We start from the raw sequence: 13,284 nt of genomic DNA, 5'->3' as shown, positions 1-13,284 counted from the left end.
TTGTCCCGGGGGAACATTTACCGAACCATACGATTTTGGGCAATTTGAATATCAAAATTCATGGTTTTTGATACTGGACATGAAAATGGCCATTTCGAAAGCCACAACCTTGAGTGGCCAGTTGGACCCACAATCGTCAGTTCGAATCCCGGGGCGAAATTCTTCAGACGTAGGAATCTTACAAGAGAACGCCAAGCCCAAGTTGAAAGCCACTTCGTAGACTCTATTTCTACGAATAGCTCGACACTTTCTCAACACTTCGTACAAAAAAAAAACTCGATGAACTCAGTAAGAAATAGTTTTTTTTTATTTTTCCCACTACAAATACTTTCGGAATAAATATTCCTGCCAATTCTCTGACACAATACCCAACCATTTCACCCCCTCACGCATCTTTCATCATCCGCTTGCGCATCTCGGCCTCGTACTCGACCGGGTGGGCCGTCTTCCGGTGCAGGTACTGCTTGTTTTTCGTGTTGAACCGCTCCGTGCAGTGGTTGCAGCTGTAAATGTCCTCGCCGGTGTGGTGGATCGCAATGTGTTCCTGCGTTGGAGAAGAAAGAATTAGTTTTTGGATTTGAAAACAGGGTTTCGATGGGACTAACTCTCATGTGGTGCGGCCGCTTGAACTTCTTCTTGCACATGTCGCACTCGTAGCGGCTTTCGGTGTGCGCCCGGCGCACGTGGCAGTTGAGGGCGTCTTGGTTGCGGACCTGCTTGCCGCACAGTTCACAGGACAGGGCGATTTCTTCGACGTGCATGCGGCGCATGTGTTTGGTGAGGCAGTACTTGTCGGTGAGCCAGACGGAGCAGACGCTGCACTGGACCTTGTTGTCGAGGCGCGTCCCGAGGTGGCCCTGGACGTGGGTTTCGAAGCACTGCTTGGAGCGGAAGACGCGCGCGCAGACGTCGCAAACGTGCTGTTCGCCTTCGCCGTGCATCGCCACGAGGTGCTTCTTGAGGGAACCTTGCGAAGCGAGGACTTTGGGACACTGAGGACACGGGACGGAACCGTGCGCGACCATGATGTGGGCGTTGAGATGGGCGTTGGACACGAACGGTTTGAAGCATGTTTCGCACTTGAAGTGGCGGTTCTCTTCCGGCGCGTGGACCTCTTTGGTGTGTTCTTTCAGAACTTTGCTCGAGCTGTAACTCTTGTTACAAAGCGCACAATGAAACGCGTCCGGATTCAAATGCAATTGAATGTGCTCAATCATCCAGCACTTTTTGTAGATCTTCTTGTTGCAACACTTGAGATAGCCCGGCTCGTTGTGCACGTACTTGTAGTGCTTCCGCAGCTCAGTGAAGTCTTCCAGCGGTTCCGCGCAAACATCGCACGACAGCTTGTAGTGCTGCAGAACCAGCTTATCAATCGGCGGATTATCCAAATCCTGTTCCTTCTTGATAATTTTTGGTTTCTTAGCCATCAACCGGTCCTTCCTCTTCGTATACTTCCGCTTCGGTTTAACGTCCTGCACAAACTCCGTCCCTTCCTCGCCCTCACCCTCACTCATTGAATCCGTCACGTCACCCTCCCCATCCTCTTCCTCCTCCCCATCATCCAGCACCCAGTCCTGATCGCCCTGAATCCGCGTCTCACAATAAGTGTCCACCCCCACCCATTCCGTCTCGTCCGGCTCGTGCTTGATAAACTCCTGCTTGATCGTCGCGCCTCCATCCGTACTCAACCCCGACCCCGACGCGACCATCGTAGAGCGCAGAAACTGCTGGTTACGCAGCACCTGCTCGGCGTACTCGTAGAACCCATCAACCGTTTCACGACAAGTCTCGCAAATCAAACCCTCCGCTCCGTGCCCTCGCACAATCTGGAAGTAGAAGATCTTGTCCACCTTGTGGCGCAACGCGTCGTCCTCCGGACCGACCGGCGTGATGGACGAGTTCTTGCACAGGCACAGCCCGCAGGCTTTAATCGCAGATGTAGAAGTGGCCTGCGGTGGATCCGCCTCCGCCGGAGCTTGCTCCGGCTGCTCTTGCTCGAATTCCATTCTGTAAACAAAGGTTCCGTTATGCAACCTTGAAGCGCAAAATGCTGCAGATTAAGAAGGATTTCTCACCTGTTTTTGGTGCAATTTGAAGGGGCGCACTAGGGAACGTGTCCGCGCACCGCAAACCGTTGAATTGACGCGGAATGCGTGCCGGAAATTGGCCGAATTTCACGCCAAAAGCTGTGAAAATGAAAATTTTTAGTTTTTGTTGTTGTCTTTCACGAATGAAGTGACAGCTGTTGAAGTTAAACAAACGTCAACAGTTTCACATCGACAGTAGAGGCCCACACAAAAATGTGCATTCGGCTAGAAATGGGTTAAAATGGAAATTACGCACGCTTGCAAGGTGCTTCTCAAATTTTACATCAATTACGCCAAGTACGATTACACACCAATTTCTCATTGAACTTTGAAAACTTTGACAGCTCTGTAGGGAATGAGAGGGGCACAATAGAATATATGATTAAAAATAGAATGAAGCTCATAAACAAATGTAGTTGAATTAAACAAATAGTAAAAAAAGCTTTGTCAGCCTATCCGCTCATTGCCGTACCGCTTCGAATGGGAGAGAGCACTGGGAGAGAGATCGAAGCAGGGTTGCCAGGTTGCCAGATAAATCTGGGAATGCCAGATTTTTTAAGTGTCAGCCAGAATAAAGATTCACCCTTCTCTGTGCCAGATATTGACAGGTTTTGCCAGATTTTTCACTTAATGCCCATTTTGAACAACTTTTTGATTAAAATGAGCGAATTTAATTGAAAATCAAAAAAAATTAGAATGAGTTTTTCTTGTAGTAAATGTAAACTCAACATTTTTTTAGGCCATAAAATCAGTTAAAACATCTGAATTCTACAAACATTCGAATTAATTCATATCCTCCCTCATCTTCATCATTCAGAATTGTTAGATTTTCGTCTGCCAGATTTTTCCAGATTTTTAATCGATACTTTACCAGATTTTTAAAATTTTGACCTGGTAACCCTGGATCGAAGAGAGAGAAAACAGAGACGCGCACGAGATGCGAGGAAGAATGAAGATTGTCAATTAGTCTTAAGCTTTGTTTTGGGGAATAAAGACGTTTTGATTGTTGTTTCAAACTAATATCAATGTTTTGATTGAGAAAGAAAGTCCCCGATCACGACAATGGCGACATACAAATTTGAACTGAAGTTTAGCGAAAAACTAACTGAAAATTTCAGAAGTTTTCAGTAAATATTAACTGGAAACGAATATCAGAATTTGCTGAGTACGCTTACATGGAGCTGAACTTTCCGAAGTGCCATGGTAAACTTCAAAGCAACTGTTCAGAAAGTTTAACAAAATATTTGCAGATTTGACAGCTCGATAAGGCTGGACCTAGACAGTGCATAAAGTTTGATTCAACTCAATTTATTTTGAATTTTTGCTTTTTGTTTTTTTTTGTATTTTTGTGTTTTTGTATTTTTGTATTTTTGTACTTTTGCATTTTTGTATTTTTGTATTTTTGTATTTTTGTATTTTTGTATTTTTATTTTTTTTATTTTTGTATTTTTGTATTTTTGTATTTTTGTATTTTTGTATTTTTGTATTTTTGTATTTTTGTATTTTTGTATTTTTGTATTTTTGTATTTTTGTATTTTTGTATTTTTGTATTTTTGTATTTTTGTATTTTTGTATTTTTGTATTTTTGTATTTTTGTATTTTTGTATTTTTGTATTTTTGTATTTTTGTATTTTTGTATTTTTGTATTTTTGTATTTTTGTATTTTTGTATTTTTGTATTTTTGTATTTTTGTATTTTTGTATTTTTGTATTTTTGTATTTTTGTATTTTTGTATTTTTGTATTTTTGTATTTTTGTATTTTTGTATTTTTGTATTTTTGTATTTTTGTATTTTTGTATTTTGTATTTTTGTATTTTTGTATTTTTGTATTTTTGTATTTTTGTATTTTTGTATTTTTGTATTTTTGTATTTTTATATTTTTACATTTTTATATTTTTATATTTTTATATTTTTGTATCTTTGTATTTTTGTATTTTGTATTTTGTATTTTTGTATTTTTGTATTTTTGTATTTTTGTATTTTTGTATTTTTGTATTTTTGTATTTTTGTATTTTTGTATTTTTGTATTTTTGTATTTTTGTATTTTTGTATTTTTGTATTTTTGTATTTTTGTATTTTTGTATTTTTGTATTTTTGTATTTTTGTATTTTTGTATTTTTGTATTTTTGTATTTTTGTATTTTTGTATTTTTGTATTTTTGTATTTTTGTTTTTTGTATTTTTGTATTTTTGTATTTTTGTATTTTTGTATTTTTGTATTTTTGTATTTTTGTATTTTTGTATTTTTGTATTTTTGTATTTTTGTATTTTTGTATTTTTGTATTTTTGTATTTTTGTATTTTTGTATTTTTGTATTTTTGTATTTTTGTATTTTTGTATTTTTGTATTTTGTATTTTTGTATTTTTGTATTTTTGTATTTTTGTATTTTTGTATTTTTGTATTTTTGTATTTTTGTATTTTTGTATTTTTGTATTTTTGTATTTTTGTATTTTTGTATTTTTGTATTTTTGTATTTTTGTATTTTTGTATTTTTGTATTTTTGTATTTTTGTATTTTTGTATTTTTGTATTTTGTATTTTTGTATTTTTGTATTTTTGTATTTTTGTATTTTTGTATTTTTGTATTTTTGTATTTTTGTATTTTTGTATTTTTGTATTTTTGTATTTTTGTATTTTTGTATTTTTGTATTTTTGTATTTTTGTATTTTTGTATTTTTGTATTTTTGTATTTTTGTATTTTTGTATTTTTGTATTTTTGTATTTTTGTATTTTTGTATTTTTGTATTTTTGTATTTTTGTATTTTTGTATTTTTGTATTTTTGTATTTCTGTATTTTTGTATTTTTGTATTTTTGTATTTTTGTATTTTTGTATTTTTGTATTTTTGTATTTTTGTATTTTTGTATTTTTGTTTTTTTGTATTTTTGAATTTTTGTATTTTTGTATTTTTGTATTTTTGTATTTTTGTATTTTTGTATTTTTGTATTTTTGTATTTTTGTATTTTTGTATTTTTGTATTTTTGTATTTTTGTATTTTTGTATTTTTGTATTTTTGTATTTTTTATTTTTGTATTTTTGTATTTTTGAAACAAAATTTCCATACAAATTTTGAAATTTTTGTATGGAGCGTAACACGGCCTTTGACCATCCCTCCCCCCATCTGCGTTACGTAATAAAAGAACGCTAGCATTTATAAACTTATCTAAGCCCGCCCTCACGCACACTAGCACACCATTTGTTTTGCTGACCGGTACAAAATTTAACCTCAATCTTTATCGTGTACGTACACGCAATACATGCGCACGTAGATTACTCTATTGATTTTCTGCCTTTTCTGCAGCTAGTATTTTCTATTTCTTGATTTCTTTTTGTTGAACTTAATTTTGAGTAATTGCATGTTGCATCATCCATCACGAAAATCAATACTTTGCATTTTCCGTGTATCATTTTGGCAACCGCTGAACCCAGCCATGCCAGATATACAGATAAATCTGTATTTGACAGATTTTTCGATCTTAAAAATCACAAAAATCTGTATATACAGACTTTTTAAAATGATTATTTTAAAAAAATTAAACAATGTAGTAACTGAATTATGCTTTAATATGATTAAAAAGCTTAAATTTGCAGTTAAAATTTAAAAATGTCTTCTATGTCTTCGAATTTGACATGATACAGATAAAATAAAGATTTATTTTAAAGAAAATACAGATTTCCCAATAAATAATCTGGCATCGTTGCTGCAACCGCATCACGATCTCACGCACACAGTCTCACATCAATGACATCACACCACCAAACTGTCAAAAACCGTTCCATCTCGTCTGCGAAAATTTTTGTCATCATCCGATCTTATTTTTTCCTCCGAAATTTGCCGTGAAAATTCCATGATTTCCCCGGTTCCTTCGTCGTCGTCGTCGTGGTCCGTGTCCCCGGTGTAGAGTGGTGTCGCGTCCGGAATTCGGCGTGGGTGTGTACGTCGTCAATGTGTTTTTCGTGCTGCCGCAAAATCGCTGCTGCTGGCCACGGAGGAACAAAAGTGAAATTTTCCAAGTGATAAGAGCCCGCGAGAGAGAGTGGAGGAGGTGGCCTCGAAAAAAAATTGCTTTCTGGTGCTGATTAATTGACGGAACGGGGCGGAACGCCGAGCATCGAGGAAACAGCCAAGATGACACTGGACGCGGCCGTGCTGCCCTCGGAGCTGGTGACGACGGCCCAGCCGCTGGTGGGTTTGTCCGGGCTGGACGTCCAGCGGAACACGACCCACAAGACGATCTGGGATGCGTTCAACAACAGCAAGAAACCGGAGAGGTGGGTAGCTGGGGGCGAGTGGGACGTCTGTGGTGGGATGGAATTTGGGAAACAAAAATATGGTCCGGGAAACAGATTACATTACATATAGTTAATTGATATTGTATGGTAGCACCTTGATTGCTAATAAGCAAAAGCTAATTAATAAATTCTACAAGGTTTATAAAAATTAAAATCAAAAAATCAAATTGCCTCGGATAAAACTGGTGGCGGTGAAATTTTATCTAAATTCATTAAAATTAATGAAAGCCAACTGGCTCTCAATAAACAATTATAAAAGTTTTAAGAGAGCCTTAAAAACCACATGGCAATGCCATGCCAAACGGTTGTATTTCATGCTTCTATAAAACCAAGGGTGTTTTAGCTGTTCAGTGCCATTATTAATGCAAAAAGCTCACTTAAAACCAAAACAATACTGCCATCTTGGCAGAAAAAAATAAAAAGCATAAATGTGATTAAATTTTGATGAAAGCACAAATTTATGATGAATTTCTGACATAATCAGCACAGTCATAGAAGTTAATAAAAAATTGAACATTTTTTGCAAAAATTAACAAATTAAAAAAATAAAACGGTGATTATAAAAGAAATATTTTTGATAAAGCGAGTTTTTGGCTCTATCTACCCAACATTTGTTAATAAAATTTCAACCTCAGTTGAATTTAAGCCACGAATTGCGAGGAGTAAACTATGAAATTATTTTAATCCCCTCCAATATCCTTGGGCCTTGCCAGGGGAGTATTATATAAATTGTTATATGTAGTACTCATTTTGTCAAGGGGCATGGATAGATCCGTCATGGTAATGAAATTGAGAGTTTAATTGTATTGTTCCAAATACTGTTAAAACTTCCATTTTATTAACACAATGGATATCGTTCCATGCTGAAGAGAACCCGCTTTGCCGCAGCACCAAGGCTTATCGATGTCTTTTGGCTTAACCATCTGGAAGTCGCGTATTATGGACACTCTTAAAGTGTCCTTACAACGTGTGTACAATGAATACTAACGCGACTGCTGGTGAGTTAAGCTGGCGTCGAGACCAAGAGGTTCTCCGATAGTGGAAATATCACAAATGTACAACAAACCGCTACAGATGTGACTTTTCCCCTATCGAATGTGGGAGTTAGGTTAGGACTTTGTTTTCAAAAAAATAGTTTTGCATTTGAATTCCAAATTAAAATTAAAATTGGGTCTTTGAAGATTTTACATTTAGTAATTTTAGGAAATAGATTAAAGATAACAATAATCAGAATTACATTAGACAGTTAGCGGGGCAAGAAATACAGCCATAATCGTTAATTTTCATTCATGTTGAGTACTGTTCTGATTTGTCAAATTTTGCCATAGCATCTCGATCAATCAATAATGAAATGATATCGGACAAAATTCGTTAATTTGTTGAACTAACGTTTCTCGGATTATGGTTGTATCGACCATTGTTGCGAATCGAGGATCTACTGGAGTTTTGACGATCAAATGGAGCCTAACATTTCAAAAGGGCGCATGGGTTTTGTGAGCAGGAGTGTGTCCCTTTCACTTAAATGATAGTTTTCATAAGGTGTGAGAGGGTTACACTCTGGTTTACATGAGTTGTGTGCCCTAATGAAATGGAAGGCACGAAATGGTTGTCTATTTTCTCATTCACGACGCCTGTTTAACTTATAAAATATGAACTGTTTATTTATGTTTATTGGTTTTGGAAGCGGCAAGACAGGTTTAAAGGCAAGATAATGGAATGTTTAGCTTTTTTTTTTTCTTCGCAACTTATTTTTATTAGGTCCTTTTAGGTGCTACGACCAGGTTAGGACCGAGGATCAAAAATACAACAAATAATAAATAATAAAAAAAAACGTAACTGAATCAGATGATCATTTTCTCGTGCCATGTGTCAGCAAGTGTGCGATCACGTCAATCTGTTCCTCGGGTGTCTTGCACTGCCTCAAGCGAACTCTGTACTCTCGGTAAATTGACCACAGCTCCGACTCGCTGTACAGTAGCGTGTCCCAAAAAAACACGAATTCGAGGAATTCAATGTGCTCAGTTCTCAAATGATAGAAAATCATGTTAGAAACAACTCTCTCATACATAAAAACTTTCGGAAAAATTGTTTACCACGTTCCCTGGGCATTTTTTTGAAAAAAGTCAGTTTTTTCGACAATTTCACAAAATCTGCTTAGAAAAAATGGAAAATTTTAAAATTTCAAATAGCCTATACCATTAAATGATGGTCTGTGGTCCAATAAACAAGTTATTGTATCGATTTGGCCTTTTAAAACCTTGTTTTCACTTTCCCGGTAGCTTTTATGTCGAAAAATACGAGTTTTTGCTTTACTTTTTTTCAATCTTTTCCCTCGGTATTGAACACAAAAATTTCCTCATATGTGAAAATACATGCATCTTGTAGGAAATTTTCCGCCGAAGATTTTCGTCTAAGCAACTTTGAAGTTTCATCAACTCTGAGCTGAGATATTCCAGTTTTTGTGATGAAAGAATATTGAATATTTGAAAATGTTGATATTAATCATCATTGGCATACAATATTAAGGATAATTTAAGCCTAATTTGAAGTGAGGCTGTATCGCATCTGTTTTTAAACATGATTGGTTCATCCTTCAATACTAAGGTCCACCTGGTTTTGTTTTCTCATGGCACACTACGTGCTAAATGAATGAATTACTTTTAGCAAATAACTCATATTTAGAGCATTTGGCATTTAAACCAATCGATGCACGTTTGCTGTGTTTCCATGGATACAAATAAACAAATAACAAATATAAGGTTCAATTGTACGCATTTCCGTGATCTGAACCACAACGTAACGTTTACACTCCCTTCTTATAACTCCTGTTGATAAATCCGATGTTCAGGTAAATTAAAAATATCACTAATATTTGGAATTTATTCTATAGGGATCCATCCATTAATCACGTAGACATTTTTTTTAAATCTCAGCTCCCTCCCCTTCTCATGGTCAATTGTCCATAAAAAAAACTTTTTTGGTTGGAGCGTGGACAATTGCCAACCCCGTACAATCGAACCATATATTTCGATGCCTCTGTGCTCTTGTACTAAGCTTACTGGTTTTCCTATCTAGATAGCATAAGAGAGCACAGATGCATCGATTTGTTATTTGTTTATTTGTATCCATGGAAACACAGCAAACGTGCATCGATTGGTTTAAATGCAAAATGCTCTAAATATGAGTTATTTGCTAAAAGTAATTCATTCATTTAGCACGTAGTGTGCCATGAGAAAACAACACCAGGTGGCCCTTAGTATTGAAGGATGAACCAATCATGTTTAAAAACAGATGCGATACAGCCGCACTTCAAATTAGGCTTAAATTATCCTTAATATTGTATGCCAATGATGATTAATATCAACATTTTCAAATATTCAATATTCTTTCTTCACAAAAACTGGAATATCTCAGCTCAGAGTTGATGAAACTTCAAAGTTGCTTAGACGAAAATCTTCGGCGGAAAATTTCCTACAAGATGCATGTATTTTCACATATGAGGAAATTTTTGTGTTCAATACCGAGGGAAAAGATTGAAAAAAAGTAAAGCAAAAACTCGTATTTTTCGACATAAAAGCTACCGGGAAAGTGAAAAAAAGGTTTTAAAAGGCCAAATCGATACAATAACTTGTTTATTGGACCACAGACCATCATTTAATGGTATAGGCTATTTGAAATTTTAAAATTTTCCATTTTTTCTAAGCAGATTTTGTGAAATTGTCGAAAAAACTGACTTTTTTCAAAAAAATGCCCAGGGAACGTGGTAAACGATTTTTCCGAAAGTTTTCATGTATGAGAGAGTTGTTTCTAACATGATTTTCTATCATTTGAGAACTGAGCACATTGAATTCCTCGACTTCGTGTTTTTTTGGGACACGCTACTGTACAGCATCCGTTCACCTTGTTGCTCCTTCGGGGTTGCACCGGCGTCGGCGCCAGTATTTCCTTGACTTCTTCCTGCGGGGCGAGGATGTTTATCTTCCGGTACCGCTCCAGGTAGCGGAGGAAAATCCGCCGCGGTGAACGCGGCTCCTGCCGGAGTCTGTTTGTCCTTCTTCCATGCTGGCGGCTTCGGCTTGGACGCCTGCTGCCTCGACTGGATGAACTGCGCACGTTTGGGACAGCTGCGGTCCAGACCCTCGTGGGATCCAGAACAGTTGACACATTTCTTGGCTTGCGTTTCTTCTGCTTTGCACTTTTCTGTGTTGTGGGGACCCCCACAGCTGCTGCACCTGGGCTTGAGATGGCAGTTACTGGTTCCGTGACCGAACTGCAAGCAGTTCTTGCACTGGGTCACGTGCGGTTCTTTGTTCCGGTAGGCCACCCACCGGACGACGACTGGTCCCACTTTCTTTACCTTGCTACTCAACTCCTTCAGACTGGTGTGCCCCTTGGGGAAGAGCACGATGAAAGGCGTCTCATCGATGGCGGGAAGCTGCTGCTTCCGCCTGATGGCGTGTACTGCCAAGACGTCCAGCTGATGTTCCGTCTTGAGCAGCTCCTTGATGTAATCCGGTTCCACGTTCGGGAGACCTCGCATTACTACCCGGTGCGGTCTCGCACTGCGCTTTCCGTGCGTGTAGAACTGCACCTTGTTCTTCGTCAGGTGGGCTTGCACCGTGTCGAAGTCGTCGCTCGAGAAGCACGTAATTTTTGTGCCGTACCGCGTCAGTTTGTGTTCCGGCTGGACATCACACGACGACATCACCTTCGCAAGGCGGGCGAAGCTCATTTCTTTCACCACCAGCGGCGGCTGCTTCTTCTCCCCGGCCGACTTGCCGGTTGCTGGTACCACGGGGATGGTTTTTTCTGCTGCTGGGTTCGCATTGTTGTTGTTGTTGCTCTCCTCCGCTAGTGGGCTGAACTTGTTGTTGCTGAGCAATTTCTCCACATCGCCGTCGTTGCCGCCATCGCCGACGTTGATCTCCTCCTTAGCCTTCCTGCGGCGAACCTTGACCACGGGACGAAATTCGCCCCCGTCCTCTCCTCCTCCTTCGGAGTCTTCCACCTCCATGCCCGTCGCCGCCTGCGTCTTGGGTTGAAACCCGTCCGGTTTCTCCCACACACTTTTCCTCAAGGCCGCGTTCCAGTAGAACGTCCTTCCATTCTCAGCCCTGTGCTCCGTCCACTCACTCTCCACCGTCGCGGCCGCCGCCATGGCCGTCGGCGAAAGTTAACAAAACACCGTCAAAAACGCGCTAAGCTAGCTCGAAAGACGACCAAACCCAACGAAAGTTGAACAGGGAGAGAATGTTTAGCTTTGTAACTAAAAATTATGGGGATTTAGGATTAATGTTATTTCAGATAGTTTAGTTAAGGTTTTGGCAGAAATGCTTCTAGGTGTAATGTAGGACAACACGAAAGTAGTACTAGCGCGAGTACTCACACGATAAGCTACGTTTTCATTTTTATGTTAGTCTATTTTCGGAAGATACTGCTGTCCTTTTTTTCTGTTCTTTTCGAACCAGTTCCAGATCAAGGGTCGAGAAATAAAACCAGAACAACCAAAGAAAGCAGCTTACATCACAAGGAAGGAAGACGAACACTAAAAGGACGATGAGAAACTACAGCGTCTGCGTGATGCTCCGGATGCGGCTGTAAGCGATTGAAACTTCAACTTGGGGATCGCCAGGGCATGTAGGCCATCAAGCAATTGCAGCTCCCGCAAAAAGTGCCTTTTTCCAGCGAACGGTAAGATGGGTATTACCCATCATCAGGTATGTGACTTTAGTTGTCTTTATTGTTTACAGTAGGCTCACTGGTTGTCAATCTCTCAATGTTTTCTTCCTTATGTAGAAGATTTATTTAGTTCTTATATTTTCATATTTCGATGCTTTCTGTTTTCAATTTCTCTATGTTGACGGTCTATCTGATTTTATTTCAACTTTTTTTTTGGTAATATGATCTCAAAATTACGATCATGCTTTGCTTAGATATTTTAATCGAATCGGCTTTTGGATTCTTATTTTATCTGTCTCGATGGTTTACAGGTGATATAGGGGAACAGCATCTAATTCCAGCGTGCCTCTAATGTTGGCAGGTCAGAACTTTAACATTCAATTAAAGCTAATTAAAAGCGTTTTCAACTGAAATCGAGTGATAAATAGTTCAATAAGAAGTGAGCAAGCAAGTTTCTATCAAAAGTTTTGCAGAATTAGTTGTTTAGATAGTGAAAATCAGCAAATTGGATGGAGTTAGGAGCGAGTGCTTAACCTGCCAAAGATACGAGAATTTCCCCTATACAGAAATTTCCATTTAAAAAAAAAGTTTTTCTGGCATTTTCCCTTAAAATTAATTTTGCGTTTATTGCTTTGTTGGAACAGTCCAGTCGTCAATCAGTAAAAGTCCGTTAGCGTATGGAAAATGTACTCCGTTTGCACGTGCTACTTGATCCTGGTTTTGGGAGTTTTAACAGTTTTACTTTTAACAGTTAGAACCTTCAAAACTAGTTTTGGGGGGCTCTTGCAGACGGTGTTTTTATGACACTGTGGGGAGCGGCGATAGAGAACGAAATATGAAATTAGAATATTTACAACAATACACACTCTCACATACACAATCTCATTATAACCTGCCCAATCATGTCCTCTTTCCCCGCTCCCCATGGGGTGTAAGTGGCACTTCACAGGCTAACACATTCATTACCTTTCCTTGACACAACCGGACTTGGACTGACTTGATCCTAGCTGTCCCACCTCGCTCCGCAAAAAAAAAAAAAAAAAATTTGTTGAGTGCAATTGGGATCGGACTCATTTTGTATCCTTATCTTAAGGGGTTACATACATGTAGAAAATCACAAAATTTTATATTAAAGAATATTTGTAAATCCACTCGCACAAAGATCAAATGCTACCTAATACCTCTGTAATGGTTGTTATTAGACTCAAACACGTAACATATGACTGA

General features: G+C 38.2%; 2 protein-coding genes and 1 long non-coding RNA gene across 6 annotated transcripts in view; 2 read left to right on the top strand and 1 right to left on the bottom strand.

The window, feature by feature from the left end:
* Positions 1-13,284, top strand: part of LOC128093623 (uncharacterized) — a 146,367-nt gene that overhangs the window by 94,592 nt on the left and 38,491 nt on the right. The gene's annotated exons all lie outside the window — the stretch shown is intronic.
* Positions 285-2,239, bottom strand: LOC120421339 (transcription factor grauzone-like). Its single transcript, XM_039584521.2, has 3 exons — positions 2,076-2,239; positions 606-2,007; positions 285-544 (listed from the first exon to the last, which is right to left on the bottom strand). The coding sequence occupies exons 2-3, from the start codon at positions 2,004-2,006 to the stop codon at positions 386-388; spliced, it is 1,560 nt and encodes a 519-aa protein (XP_039440455.1). The 5' UTR covers position 2,007; positions 2,076-2,239; the 3' UTR covers positions 285-385.
* Positions 5,837-13,284, top strand: part of LOC120421330 (trafficking protein particle complex subunit 11) — a 29,403-nt gene continuing 21,955 nt past the window's right edge. For 2 of the 4 annotated variants that reach the window (XM_039584501.2, XM_039584499.2), the window contains exon 1: positions 5,839-6,357. In XM_039584501.2, the coding sequence (XP_039440435.1) occupies positions 6,215-6,357 (143 nt within the window). In that variant the 5' untranslated portion in view covers positions 5,839-6,214. Of the gene's footprint in view, positions 6,358-13,284 lie in introns of all 4 variants that reach the window. The other 2 variants (XM_039584500.2, XM_039584498.2) reach the window with 2 other exon arrangements.

Source organism: Culex pipiens, chromosome 3, assembly GCF_016801865.2.
Source record: "Culex pipiens pallens isolate TS chromosome 3, TS_CPP_V2, whole genome shotgun sequence".
Taxonomy (NCBI): Eukaryota; Metazoa; Arthropoda; class Insecta; order Diptera; family Culicidae; genus Culex; species Culex pipiens.
Note: the sequence above shows the minus strand (reverse complement) of the source record. Positions and strands in the feature narration are given on the sequence as shown.